The sequence below is a fragment of the Microcaecilia unicolor genome, chromosome 3 (assembly GCF_901765095.1).
Source record: "Microcaecilia unicolor chromosome 3, aMicUni1.1, whole genome shotgun sequence".
NCBI classification, from domain to species: domain Eukaryota; kingdom Metazoa; phylum Chordata; class Amphibia; order Gymnophiona; family Siphonopidae; genus Microcaecilia; species Microcaecilia unicolor.
Window position 1 is genome coordinate 253,779,880 of NC_044033.1, and position 15,400 is coordinate 253,795,279.

The 15,400-nt window shown below is 45.3% G+C and overlaps 1 protein-coding gene across 3 annotated transcripts in view; it reads left to right on the plus strand.

Annotated features, from left to right (window-relative positions):
• Positions 1–548: 548 nt before the first annotated feature.
• The window catches only part of PPP1R12C (protein phosphatase 1 regulatory subunit 12C), a 62,070-nt gene continuing 47,218 nt past the window's right edge, over positions 549–15,400 (plus strand). For 2 of the 3 annotated variants that reach the window (XM_030197872.1, XM_030197873.1), the window contains exons 1-2: positions 556–851; positions 13,253–13,383. In XM_030197872.1, coding sequence (XP_030053732.1) covers positions 576–851; positions 13,253–13,383 — 407 coding nt within the window. In that variant the 5' untranslated portion in view covers positions 556–575. Of the gene's footprint in view, positions 852–13,252; positions 13,384–15,400 lie in introns of all 3 variants that reach the window. The other variant, XM_030197874.1, reaches the window with a different exon arrangement.

Genomic DNA, 15,400 nt, shown 5'->3' on the forward strand with positions numbered 1-15,400 from the left:
GGAACTCACCACCCAAAGACCTGAAACTCACAGAAAACTACCTACAATTTAAAAAAAAAACTGAAAACACAAATTTTGAAGAAGTCTTCCCCCCTGGATCTACCTAATCCCACACCACCATTCAGAAATGGAAAACAATAATATTAACCTCTCTCACAATATGCTAATATAACAAGCTAAGCGTTTATTGTACTTTAGTATTATGTACTAGATTTCTACAAATCTAAATTTTGTAACTGCCTTTTTAGCAATATGTAAGCCACATTGAACCTGCCATACGGTGGGATACAAATGCAATAACTAAATAAGCGGTATGTAAATATAATGAATGAATAAACATCTCCCAACACCCCCAAAGGACATTAGAGCAGCAAGCAACTTGTTAAAAAACAAACTACAGCTCCAAACTTCCCTTGCGCCTGACGTAACCTGGCGCAGCGTGACGTCACGAGCCAAGCCCTGCCCGGGAACGCACTGCATCTCCCAGCAGCCACGCAAGCGCCCTGACGTCATCGACCGAGGGCGGAGCGTTTCCCTCGGGACCGGGCGGAAAGGGCGGGGGTGGGAACCACAAGATGGCGGAAGGCGCGGCCGCCGCGCAGGCCAAGGAGCGGCGGCGGGAGCAGATGCGGCGCTGGGCGCTCTCCGCCGCCGGCCAGGGGCAGGTCCCGAGCCTGGCCGAAGCCCCGAGCCGGTGCGGCCGCTCCGTGCGCTTCCCGCGCTCCGCCCAGTTCCTGGCGGCCTGCGCCGGCGGCGACCTGTCCGAGGCCCGGACTATGCTGCAGGCGGCGGGGGAGAACGACCGAGTCGTCGACAGCACGAACGCGGACGGCATCAGCGCCTTGCACCAGGTAGTACCGGCGCGCGCTTGGCGCTTCAGATCCCGTGACGTCAGGGGCGCGGGGGCCGGTGACGTCATCACCCTGAGACACTGCAGTTAGGAAAGAGCTGTCAAAGTTAGCTTTAGATCTTGACATTTTTTTATTAATTTATAATAATACAGGGATAAGAAATGCAAAATAGAAGGGATAATCGAATAATATCAAAGAATATCAATATATATAAGTAACAGAGGAGGGAAAGGTAGGGAAGTAAAGGAAGGAGGGGAGGGGGTTAGGGGACAGCAAGTTATAAATATATTCAAATCAGAACCTGCAATTTACACTCAAATATTATGGATAATCAATAAAAATAAAACATGGAAAAGAAAATAAGGTTGCCCTTCTGTAGATCGGAAATAAGCAAATGTTGGTAGATAGTATATATGAGTGAAACATCAAAGCATTTCAGTGACAGTCTATATGCATGGTGACAGGATGGTGACAATTTTCAAGGCAATGACAGTATATCTGAGTGAAACATTGGGTTTTTTAGCCCCTTATAAAGCTTAAAATCGTATTGGTTTGTAAATTGTATTGCTCTGTCATCTTCCTGTCTCCCTGACTCTCACCTATCCACCCCCATCCTGTTAGACTGTCACTGAAATGCTTTGATGTTTCACTCATACATACTATCATTTACCAATATTTGCTTATTTCCGATCTGACGAAGAAGGGCAACCTTCGAAAGCTAATCAAGAAATGTATTATGTCCAACAAAAAAGATATCATCTTCTTTTCCATGTTTTATTTCTGTTGATTACCTTTAAAAGTGGACTAACACGGCTACCACACCTCTCTACTCAAATATTATGGAGAACTCTTGTTTAAAGAAAGATAAGTTTTTAAAGGCAACCACACTTTGTCAAGATATAAGGAATTTCTAACTTTGATGGTTATGATTCCCTAATGTGTCTATACGCATGAACCTTATTCTACCACAACATTACTGGATTTGTTCATACTGGAATTGGCGGACACCTTTACGGTACTATGTAAGCCACATTGAGCCTGCAAATAGGTGGGAAAATGTGGGATACAAATGTAACAAATAAAGATAATTCATAATTTGTGTATATGTAAAACAGAATGCCACCAAAAGTGAGAATTAAGAAAGGAATTATCCTTCCAACTTGCTAAAACTGTTTTTAAACCTATAGCAATTAATGTATCATACAATTTGGAGCAGTATTTGTCTAAAACTTCTTCATTAACAGGCGAACCAAATATGATTTTGCTGATTGAAAGCACTTCAGACAAGTGAAAAATATCAGAAATCACATGCCAAATATTATTCCAAAATTTGAAGGTTTTAGAACAATCAAAAAGAATATGGTTGAAGGTTCCTATAGCTGATTTACAAGACCAACACAAGTTATTATCCAAAAGACCAGCAATTTTCATTTTTTGAGGAGTCCATAATGACCTGTGATGAAAAGACCCCAGTCCTGGGTTTTTTTTGAATTAGCATCCCAGAGCAGTTTGGGCTTTGTAGTGCCTGATCCCAGTGACATCACTGATACAAGTGTCATAATGCACCAGGATGGGGTGGTGAGAAATCCAGGACTATCCCAGAATCTCCAGCCTGGCATCTCTGAAAATGGGACCTTTCATTGGGCTAAGACATTGATTCCTAAGGCACCCCAGCTACTCAGGTGTTCAGGATCTCCACAATGACAGTACCAGTTTTTGTAAAGATCTCTCATAAATATTCATTGTGAAGATCCTGAATAGCTGACTGACTGGGATGCTTCCAGGAGCAGGGTTGGGAACCACTGGCCTAAAAGTATATTAATATTTCTTGACTTTCAAAGGCCAGGACAATATGAGCAAAAGATGACAAAAACATCATATAAGTGAAACATAACAGCAGGTTCAGTGATAGTCTCAGGGCTAAAGGAGGGGTAGATGAGAAACATGGGGAGACAGCCACAAAGCAAATCAAATTGACACCCCAGTTAACATTTTTCTGTACCCAGAATGTCGCATCAGTGACCTTTTACAGTGAGAATGCTAAGAGGAAATTTTAAAACAGTTAAATGGCAGTTTACTAAACAACTAGATAACTCGAGCTAAACTTTAGTAAACAACCCCCTTAGGAAGGTAAGACCTTTGAAGTTAACATACTTCAACACCAATAAGAAAGGACTTAATAAAGATCTGAGTTTCCTGTTGCATTATAAACCACAAAATTCTAGTACTTTGTCGCCTTCTGACCACTCTTCCATCTCTCTCTCTCTCTCTCTCTCTCTCTCATTTTCCTTCCCCTTTAAACTGCTTTTAAGTTTCAATTGACATATTCTGATATTTTGTCATCTTTTTTATGCTCACCTGACCTGAGGAAGAAGGCTTTGGCCTTTGAAAGCCCAAAAATTAAGTTTTATTTGTATTTAATAACTTTTAGAGGAGTTACTGCATTCTGCCTCTGCAGTGACTGCATAGAGAGGGGTCTAATAACATAACATGTGATGTGCTGGATCAGACCTCTGATCTGTAAAATACAAAAGGTGGCAGAGGCTTTCCTGATGTGATGATTTATTCATCCATGAAAGAATTAGAAAGCACATTAGCTACCTTTTTCTATCGTATGACATTCTCTAAAATGGATTAGTAACTGTATGTGCGGGAGGGGAGCATTCAGTTAATCTGGTTTGGTTTATTGGTATTATTCTGCATAATGCTCAATATGACTTACCTCCCTGTTTACAAAGCTGCAGTAGCGGCTGTCGGGGGGGGGGGGGGGGGGGTACGGTAATGCCAACATAGCCTGTTCACTTTGAATGGGTGGATTGACATTGCCACGCGGCTTTGTAAACAGGGGTTTTAGTGGTTTTAGAATTCAGGTTCAGTAAGTCCTTAGCCAAAGGAGCTATAAGTGGATAGATGAAAGAGTGAAAGATAAAGGGGTTTTGTTTTTTTTTGTTTTTACTAAAGATTAGCTCAAGTTATCTGCAGCAGGGCCAATTTTATTCCTGTGGGACCTGCTGCAGATAACTCAAACTAATCTTTAGTAAAAAAAAAAAAAAAAAAGACCCCAAAGTGCCTTGGCCAAGGTTATAAGGAATGATTGTAAGGAGAAATGGGAATAGAACTGGTCAGTAGACCACGCCTGCACTGCTTTCCCTCTGCTATTATGTTTCAACTTTTTTTTATTGATGATCCAATAGCTTATACATATTTTTGTAATTTCCCTCTGCTATTAAAAATCTTCGCTGTATGCTTGCCAGCAGTGTCTCCTGTAATTAATAATAGGTCTTGCCAGGGCTGGAAAACTCCTGGACACCAAGTTGCTCAGGCAACTAAAATCCAAGATCTGGTGCTCAGTGGAACAGGTGGAGGCAGGGAATTCGTGGTGGCTGGTGGGTAAGGAGAGCAGAAACTTGAACAAATTGAGTGGTCGATAAGGCGCTGCCAGTAATGAGATGCTATTTCAGGGTTACAGCGAACATGTTATTGTAGTGTAAGGAAGAAGGGAGCAAGGGAGAGTAAAGGGCTGGGGGAGAGTGATTGGAAGCAGCGAGGAAAGGGATAGCAACGGAAATATTAAAAATAGAAAATAATAAATAATGTATTTCCCTGGTACCGGTAGTTATCTCTTAAGGTGTACTCTGAATTTTAGAGGGACATACAGCATGGTAAACTGGTGATGCAGAGGGGCTCGATTCTCCGGGAAGTCACAGGAAACCTTTGGAAAAGAACTGTTCCGTGGCCCAGCTCTCTGAGTCATTTGCTGTTGTGTGGGAGGCCGAGAGAGATTATGATGCTGCTGGAGCTGTGACTGTATTTTTTCCAGAAGATGTACAAAGTGCTGACAGCAGCCTCTTTGTCCAAAATGAAGCTGGATCTCGACTGCTCCCGATTTCTCTAGGAAGGGCCAAGAAGAGGAATTATTGACCACATGCTGGTTGCAGGGATGGGGGTGGGTGGGGATCTCTTCTTCCACGTTCTATAGCAGTGTAACATTTTAGAGGGGGTGCATTCTGCTTGATAAATTGAAGGACCCCAGGCATGAAATGTTGAACGTAGACCTGGAGAAGCATCTAATGTTAGTGTGTTAATGACAAGGGAGCAGGGAGTAGACTTTGCATCAGAGTTATAAACATTAGTAAGAAGAAAAGGAAGATAATCGCAGTTACTCAAGTTCTTCCATGAGCCCCAGTTATTCATTAGCAAAGCTACACTAACCTGATGCTCAGATAAGGCACAGAAGGGCAAGAAATTGACTGTGTGTGACCTCAAGCAAGTCGCTTCATCTGTCTCTTTGAGGCAGTGACATTGTGGATAGTGTATTAATGTTGTGTAACAGAGGTGCGCCTAGGCCTTGGAGAACCCTGGTGGCCACTGAAGGTCCACGTACTGACTGCATCAGCCGCTTATCTGACTGTGTGAGGCACGTTTGCGACCAAATCATAAAGTTACTGCGTCCTGTTTGCTGCAAACTGAAACCCAGGCTGCACTGAGCAATTGACCGAGTTCCCCAGTGAAGGGGAAGTCAATGTGGTTTTTAAACTCTGACAGCTTTGCAACTTGTGCTCTACTACTACTACTACTACTATTTAGCATTTCTGTGGTCGCCTCCTCCTTTTTATGAGATGCCCAAAGCATGAAGAGGGTCACGCAGTGTTAAGGAGATCACATCTCCCCACTGTGTTCAGCGTGCAGTTTAACAGGCGTTTCTCTAGCAGTCCTCCCTATTCCTTGCCAAACAGGAATATTATTCTCAATTAACCAATTCTCTTGGCTCCAACCCTCGTCGCCTCTTTGCCACCCTCAACTCCCTACTTAAAGTACCCTCCGCTCCCACCCCACCCCCTCACTCTCTCCTCAAACACTAGCTGACTACTTCCGCAATAAAGTGCAGAAGATTAACCTTGAATTCACTTCCAAGCCTTCTCCTCCCTGTGACTTCTTAACCCACTCCCTCAACCAACCTAACCCGGCCTCCTTTTCCTCCTTCCCTGAGATCACCGAAGAGGAAACTGCTCGCCTTCTTTCATCCTCTAAGTGCACCACCTGTTCCTCGGATCCCATTCCCACCAATCTGCTTACCAACATCTCTCCTACAGTTAACCCCTCAATCTGTCACATCCTCAACCTCTCTCTCTCCACTGCTACTGTCCCTGACACCTTCAAGCACGCTGTAGTCACACCACTTCTCAAAAAACCATCACTTGACCCCACCTGTCCCTCCAACTACCGCCCCATCTCTCTTCTACCCTTCCTCTCCAAATTACTTGAATGTGCTGTCCACAGCCGTTGCCTTGACTTCCTCTCCTCTCAGGCCGTCCTCGACCCGCTTCAATCTGGCTTTCGCCCACTACACTCGACAGAAACAGCACTCTCTAAAGTCTGCAATGACCTGTTCCTCGCCAAATCCAAAGGCCGTTATTCCATCCTCATCCTCCTCGACCTATCCGCCGCCTTTGATACCGTCAATCATAATTTACTTCTTGACACACTGTCCTCATTTGGGTTCCAGGGCTCTGTCCTCTCCTGGTTCTCCTCGTATCTTTCCCAATGCACCTTCAGAGTATCTTCTAATGGCTCCTCTTCCACCCCCGTCCCGCTCTCTGTTGGGGTTCCTCAAGGATTTGTCCTTGGACCGCTTCTCTTCTCGATATACACCTCTTCCCTAGGCTCGTTGATCTCATCACATGGTTTCCAGTACCATCTCTATGCCGATGACACCCAGCTTTACCTCTCCACTCCCGACATCACAGTCGAAACCCAGGCCAAAGTTTCAGCCTGCCTTTCCGACATCGCTGCCTGGATGTCCAACCGGCATCTGAAATTGAACATGGCAAAGACTAAGCTCCTTATCTTTCCACCCAAACCCTCTTCTCCTCTTCCCCCACTTTCCATCTCTGTTGACAACGCCCTCATCCTCCCCGTCTCTTCAGCACGCAATCTCGGAGTCGTTTTCGACTCCTCCCTCTCCTTCTCTGCCCATATCCAGCAGACAGCTAAGACCTGTCGCTTCTTCCTCTATAATATTAGCAAAATTCGCCCATTCCTCTCTGAACAGACCACCCGAACCCTCGTCCACTCGCTCGTTACCTCTCGTCTTGACTATTGCAACCTTCTCCTCGCTGGCCTCCCGCTTAGCCACCTATCCCCCCTTCAATCTGTCCAAAATTCCGCCGCACGTCTTATCTACCGCGTGAACCAATATTCTCATATCACCCCTCTCCTCAAGTCGCTTCACTGGCTCCCAATCCGCTACCGTATACAGTTCAAGCTTCTCCTATTGACCTTCAAGTGCACTCAATCTGCTGCCCCCCATTACCTCTCTACCCTCCTCTCCCTGTATGTTCCCACCCGTAACCTCCGCTCTCAGGACAAATCACTCCTATCTGTACCCTTCTCCACCACCGCTAACTCCAGACTCCGCCCCTTCTGCCTCGCAGCACCTTATGCCTGGAACAGACTTCCCGAGCCCATACACCATGCGCCCTCCCTGCCCATTTTCAAGTCCTTACTCAAGGCCCATCTCTTCTCCTTTGCTTTTGGCGCCTAACCACCTTCCCCATTCCTGTTACCTACACTGACTACGTAGTCTGTTACCGTTAGATTGTAAGCTCTCTTGAGCAGGGACTGTCCCTCCCCGTGTTTAAACTTGTACAGTGCTGCGTAACCCTGGCAGCGCTATAGAAATGCTAAGTAGTAGTAGCATTTGCTAGAAGTGCCTCAGTAGATGTCGCTGGCCTTCGGTGACCTGAGATGATAGCTTTCTTTAAGGGCTCCATCTCAGACGTCCCGAGATTGTGACAGGCAGCTCCACACAGTCCTCTCTGCTATTAAACGAAAACTGGTAGTCTGCCGTGAAATGAAGCGCTTGAATGTTGGCATGATGTTAGTTATTTGTGGGCTTCCGTGCCAGGCTGCTGCAGTGCAGCAGCTTCTCTTGGGATGCCCTCTGGATGTGGCCCAGGCTGGGATTCTCATTAAGGGAAAATTGTTGCACATATGCTCTTCCACATCTGTTTCCATTACTTCATTCTCTTGGCTTGTGTGCTGCAGTTGGCTGAACCTCAGCTTTTTCCCTCTCCAGATCAGAAGGGCCAGGGTTTGCATTGGGAGCTTCAAGTCTGGAAGAGTTTTTTTTTTTTTTTTTTCCTTTGTCTTTGGTTTCAGACCTGTTTGTGTTTTCTCTGGGTCTCAGACCGGCTGCACCCTCGCTCTATAACAGGGTATTTAAATGTACACACTGAGCGCGGTGTAGATCTATAGAATTCTGCCATCCACATGGCTACGTGAACTCTTTTGCACATACACTTTTGCACAATTGTCAGAGGGACATTCACATGGGCGGCCTGTAGGTGGGGCTACTGCTCTTGCACGTAAATTACAGAATATGGTTCATGGCCAGTTAAATAGCAACCGGCTATCTGCAAATGTTCAGTGCGGGAGGGGGGTAGCTGGTTATCTCCCGCTCAATATTCGCAGTCAGCCCATAGTGGCTCTCCGGCATTATCACGTGATATAGCCAGCTAGCCGCGAATATTCAGCAATTTTTGGATAAGTTAAGTGGCCATGTTGGACCACGTAAATAATAGGCCTCTCTTTTGCTGCTAGAAACTTCACTGGCCAGCGCTGAATATTAACTTAGCCGGTTAAGTTTATAGTGGCCAAAAACCCCCCCGGATATTAGTGCCAGTTACCGGAAAAGGCCCAGCATTGAGTATCCGGGTTCAGCGATGACCTCAGCAGTTAGCCGACCTGCCTTCCGCGGGCTGAATATCGGCCCCTGTAACTTTAGTGCGTAACCACTAAATTTAGGCCAGTGATAGACCTGGTGGGTGCCGCACTGTACGAAAGTTTATGCGTGGAAGTGTTCTTGCAGAATAGACGCATCGCCCATGGAAATCCGGCACCTGAATTGTGACTCCCACATGTAGAAGTGCCGCTCTAGGTAGCGCATGTGGCCAAAATGTTCTTTAAGGACAGATAGAAAGTAGGGGCGGAGGTTATTCGCTGCGCCCTTAAGTGCAAATGATGGGAATCGCTGACTGTATTCGAACGTGTGGGATGAGGAGGCGGCTGGGCAGGAGGCTCTGGGGTCATAAATCTTGAAATTGCCAGAATTCGAGGATGGCTCCCATATTCCGAGGCTTTTATTTGGATAAATGCCTTAGGTACCTCTGTCCTTGGTTAGTCAGAGGCGTGATCCGAATAATAGCGGGGCAACAATATTCAGACCGCTAGCCAGATTAAGGTACCCAGTTACCAAACTCAATCCGGTTTTAGTGAAACCGAGCAGGCACGCAACGTGAGAGGAAGCAGGACAGACAATGCACGGAGAACCGCCCTGGAGAAAGGCTTCAGCTGGCAGGGTCCCCAACCCCCCGTCATCCAAACCAGGGGCCCCGGCTCCAGTTTGGGGGAGGGGCACAGGCCCCCAAGGCCCCCTGTAGCTATGCCACTGGTTTGCAGCATGAAGAAATTATCTCTCAGCTCTGTCACCAACTCTCTAAATGAGGCAGAAAAACACATGACTTTCTTCAAAGCTATTAACCAAATATATTTGTTTATCAGCTTTATTAAACCACAAAACAGTGTACAATACAAATAACTGCTCAGAAATACAATTGTCAGTAGAAAAGGGAAAACAGAATTCAACAAAATAGTGTAACCAGAAGAAAATCACAGAAAATACAACATTCAGTAAGATAAGTCACTGGACTAAACAAGGAAATAAAACGAAAAGCAGCCCATCCGAGCCAGACCCCAGAACATTGGTTAGAAAAACAAAGGTGCTGGTATTTGTCGGTACTGAACCGGAAAGTGCTGCTGATTATCACCTCTGACTGCTGGGACACTCTTTGTTTACTGTGGGAAGATCCAAAGTTATCTGCTCACTGCCCATATACAGTACTGGCGCTTGGATAACTAATCGGCATGTAGGGGGAGTCACACATTTAAAAAAACATAAAGTCCTAACTATGCTAGATTAGTTATCCGACACCCGGCACTGAATATAGGCTGGACCCGGGTAACTTTTGGAGGTTGTAAAAGCCTCAGATATGGCACGACACTGAATATCCAGGGTCTAATTCAGCTTGTGACGTCCGACTGCCTTGGGCTGCCTATTGCCCTCAAGTCTTTGAATTTTGAGACCCTAATACCCAAAGAAAAAGAGGTCCATAGTACTGGAGTGAGGTAGGTGAAAGATGCATGCCAGATAGCTTCCAGTCATATCTTTGGGTGGGGTGGAGGCACCACCGGCAAATTTTGTATGCGACTAGGATTATAGAGAATCAGTAAATTGGAATATCGATATGAAGTTCTCTATGGGCTAGAATGAAGAATCTTGAATTATTTATTTATTTATTGCATTTACATTTTCCTGAAACAGAAAAGATAATTATTTGTCAAAAGAATTCTAACAAAAATAGTTATTTCAACCGTACTTTCAAAGACTTGATCAATTGCTCATCTATAGTCCACAATTAGGAGGCAGTACACAATACTAAGGAAAACAAAAAATCGGCGGCTGAGAAGAGAGTCCAGTGTTATTAATACTTGTTACGGAGCAGAAGTTGTTACATTCCTTGGTTGTGACATAGGTGATTTAGCTAACCTAGTTTCCAAGAAAGAGTAACTGTTTTGAATCAAGAAATACATATTTGATAGAATTTAACTTTAAGACACACTTGCAGGGGAAATTTAACCAAAATAAAGCGCCCAGTTGCAAAGCTTTAGGGCGCAATTTAAGGAACTCTTGTCTTTTCTTTTGTGTTGTCTTAGAGACATCTGGAAACATTCTTATTTTACAACCCAAGAAATTTTGTTCTCTATGAAGGAAATTTTGTTTCAGTATCCAGTCTCTATCAAGTTGTAATGTAAAAGTTACTTTAAGTATTGCTGTAGTCAATCCTACATTATCATTTTCAAGTATTTGTGTTAAGTTCATATCTAAAGTCTCTATCGGCACATCTACTCCTTCTCCGTGCTCTAAGTCTTTCTTTACAAAAGGCAACAAGTAATACATTTTTGATATAGGAGGATGTGACTGTTCTGGAATTTTCAAAACCTCTGTTAGGTATTTTTTAAAAAGTAATAAGAGGTGAAATAGAAAGTTGCTTTGGAAAATTTATTAACCTAAGCGTATTTGATCGTTGATAATTTTCCAAAATTTCAATCCTATTTTGAAGGTAAAGATTCTCTTTAATCATGTTAACTTGGATTTGTTGACAATTTTGTATTATCTTGGAGTTATTTTCAATCTCTTTGTCCAGGATTGCTACTTTTTTTTCCATCGTTGGTATTTTTTTTACACATAGAGTAAAATTGTTGATTCAGAGAAATAAACTTTTGTGAAAAGGAAGCTTCCAGGCCCACCAGAGCCTCCCATATAGTGTCTAAAGTTATAGTCTCAGGTTTCCTAGGCAAAAAGGACTTACTTGGTAAGCCTAATTCAGGGTTGGAATCTGCCGACAGCTTTCTCTCCAATGCCACAATGTTTTCTCCTAAGACATTCTCTCCTCCTTCACCCACCATTTCCAATGCGGGGATAGTCGGCGCCTGCGCCTGGAGACCCCGTCGATTTCTGAGTATCCGGTGGCTCCTGGTCCCTTCTCGGAGCCTCCGCCAGCATATGAGGGGGGTTCCACAATTCGGGTCTAAACGATGTCTCTACTTCCTGCCAGGAGTGTGGCAACCCTCTCCCCAGACTCTCCAGCAACAAAGGTGTTCCCGTTGATAATCCTGGAGCCAAGAAGCGATCCAACGTCCCCACCACAGGCAAGACAGGCGCCGCGGGACTAGCACGTTGTCTGCCTCTTCTCTTAGGCATCGATAGTATAGGAAATACAATATATCGAAAAATTGTGAAAGGTAAGTCGCGAGCAGTTTCTCTATACTCCTCTCACAGCCGCCATCTTGCCTCCAGAATCTTGAATTTAATAGGATAGGCCCCAGGAAACCAGAGATAAGTAGCAAGAATTGGGTTAATGCTCTCGGTTCTGCATGCTCCATGCAGTAAGTTTGCAGCTGGACTGCTGTGGCAGACAGACTATTATAATAATTGGGTCATCTTAATAAACGAACCTCAGAGAGCCTCAGAAATGATCTAATGGACCAGATGAGCTTTTCTCAACAGAAGCAATCTGACTGTTGGGAGAGAGGTGAATCCGGATAACGGAGCTTCAAACTGTCGTCCTCTGCCGAGCTTGTCATCAGGTGTGTCCTTAAGTTTCAGTTGTCCTCTGGCTATTTCACTTCTAGCTGCTTGCACACATAGCAGGTGCGAAGAATGTTAATGCTGTCAGCGTTCGCTCATTTTCAAGGTATGGGCCTGATCCTGGGGACTCGCCCGACCGAGTCAGTGACAAGGGACCTCACGGCAGGTTTTAGTGATCTGGCATTGTTCTACCCCCAGCGTTATGTGTTTGCTGGGCTGCAACTTGGCTGCACCTGCTTGAATCATACTATGTTCTGATACCCGTAGTCCATTCCAGAACAAAGATCAGATTGCAGTTGAAAAGTGGTGGCCTGATGTCCAAAGGATTTATGCTTTTAACTTTAAGAGTTATGCATCTAAAATTTACTAGGGCTTAGTGCAAGGATGCAGGATTTCAGGCGTTAAGTGCTGCAACATACCAGGTTTTCAGGATATCCCTAATGAATATGCATGAGAGAGATCTGAATGGATAGTATCTTTGTTGTATGTATATTCATTAGGAATATCCTGAAAACTTGTCCGTTTGCGGCACTCAAGGCCTGAACTCCTGCATCCCTGACTTATTGTCTAAATTTATGCTTAAAAAGTGGTTGGTTTTAGGGTGTGAAAAAGAAGATAGGAGCTTAGCAGTGATTTTCAGCACTAGGCTTCTCAATCTTCTCAATCAAACAGAGCCTACAAAAGTCACCCTCATTGAAACAAATCATTCCTTAAACCACCCAAGTACACCAAAACACCTCTCACATGACCTCACCTAACACCTTTCTACCTAAATTCCTCTTTCACCTCAGCTTATGTTCGACTGTTTTCTTAAATCATGTAACGACGTTCTCATTTCCATACTCTGTAAGCCACATTGAGCCTGCAAAAAGGTGGGAAAATGTGGGGTACAAATACAATAAATAAATAAAATAAATCTAGAGATATGAATGGTAAGTGGAAAATTATAAGCAAAACATTTAAGCTCCTAAACGAAGGCAAATGTTCAGCTGAAAAACTTAGGCTGCTAAGATTGTCTGAAAATAGGGCAAAAATTTAGGAGCTCATCTTATTTTGATTATCGGCTCATAGATTACATATGGAACATCGACGCAGTAGTCGATGGGCTTTCTTGAGCATTGACGGTATTTAGTCAGAGCTACACCTGCTCATTGTAGGTTTCCTGGATTAACCCATCTCCCGTTCTTTTCAGGCATGCATCGATGAGAACTTAGAGGTGGTGGAGTTCTTGGTGGATCACGGTGCCAATGTGAACCAAGCAGACAATGAGGGCTGGACACCGTTGCACGTGGCAGCCTCCTGCAGCTACCTGGAGATTGCAGAGTGAGTTCCGGGTGAATTGGACGGCCCGCTTGGGGAATTAAGGTGGGGTGCAGTAGAGAGTGTCTAAAGGAGATGTTCAGTAGCCTCCAGAGCTTTGCCATGGCTTTCTCTGAGTCCTTCCATGGAAGCCTCCTAGCTGCAAGAATATCTTCCAGTCCAACCTCATCTACTACTACTACTTAACATTTCTAAAGCGCTACTAGGGTTACGCAGTGCTGTACAATTTAACATGGAAGGACAGTCCCTGCTCAAGGAGCTTACAATCTAAAAGACAGGTGTACAATGTAAAGACAGGTGTACAATCTAGAGACAAGTGTACAATCTAAAAGACGTCAATCTGAAAGGGCATACTATATTTCTCGAAAGGTTAGGTGCCGAAGGCAGCATTGAAGCGGTGAGTTTTAAGCAGAGATTTGAAGATGGGTAGGGAGGGGGCTTGGCGTAGGGGTTGAGGAAGACTGTTCCAGGCATAGGGTGAGGCAAGGCAGAATGAGCGGAGCCTGGAGTTGGCAGTGGTGGAGAAGGGTACTGAAAGGAGGGATTTGTCCTGTGAGCGGAGGTTACGGGCGGGAACATAGGGGGAGATGAGGGTAGAGAGGTAGTGAGGAGCTGCAGACCAGGTGCATTTGTAGGTAAGGAGTAGAAGCTTGAATTGTATGCGGTATCTGATCGGAAGCCAGTGAAGTGACTTGAGGAGAGGGGTGATATGAGTGTATCGGTTCTGGCGGAATATAAGACGTGCGGCAGCGTTCTGAACAGATTGAAGGGGGGATAGATGGCTAAGTGGGAGGCCGGTGAGGAGTAAGTTGCAGTAGTCAAGGCGAGAGGTAATGAGAGCGTGGATGAGAGTTCGTGTGGTGTGCTCAGAGAGGAAAGGGCGAATTTTGCTGATGTTGAAGAGGAAGAAGCGACAGGTCTTGGCAGTCTGTTGGATATGCGCAGAGAAGGAGAGGGAGGAGTCGAAGATGACTCCGAGGTTGCGGGCAGATGGGACGGGGAGGATGAGGGTGTTATCAACTGAGGTAGAGAGTGGAGGAAGAGGAGAAGTGGGTTTAAGTGGAAAGACGAGGAGCTCGGTTTTGGACATGTTCAGCTTCAGGTGGCGGTTGGACATCCAGGCAGCAATGTCAGATAAGCAGGCCGATATCTTGGCCTGGGTCTTGGCGGTGATGTCTGGTGTGGAGAGATATAGCTGGGTGCCATCAGCATAAAGATGATACTGAAAACCATGAGATGAGTTCAGTGAGCCTAGGGAAGAGGTGTAGATTGAGAAGAGAAGGAGTCCAAGGACAGATCCCTGGGGAACTCCAACAGATAGTGGGATGGGAGTGGAGGAAGATCCATGAGAGTGTACTCTGAAGGTGCGGTGGGAGAGATAAGAGGAGAACCAGGAGAGGACAGAGCCTTGGAACCCAAAAGAAGACAGTGTGGCAAGAAGTAAATCATGATTGACAGTGTCAAACGCAGCGGATAGATCGAGGAGGATGAGGATGGAATAGTGGCCAATGGATTTGGCGAGGAGCAGGTCGTTGCAGACTTTAGAGAGTGCTGTTTCTGTCGAGTGAAGAGGATGAAAACCGGATTGAAGTGGATCGAGGATGGCGAGAGAAAATCAAGGCAGCGACTGAGAACGGCGCGCTCAAGTATTTTGGAGAGGAAGGGTAGGAGAGAGATGAGGCAGTAGTTGGAGGGGCAGGTAGGGTCAAGTGATGTTTTTTTTAGGAGAGGTGTGACTACGGCGTGCTTGAAGGTGTCAGGTATAGTTGCAGTGGAGAGAGAAAGGTTAGGGATGCGACAGATGGAGGGGGTGACAGTATGGGAGATGGTTTTAAGTAGGTTGGTGGGGATGGGATCGGAGGAACAGGTGGTGCATTTTGAGGAGGAAAGAAGGCGAGAGGTTTCCTCCTCGGTGATCTCAGGAAAGGAGGAGAAAGAGGCCATGGTTGGTTGGTTGTTGGATGGGGCTACAGGCTGAAGAGGAGGGGGTGGCTTGGTAGTGAACTCAAGGTTGATCTTT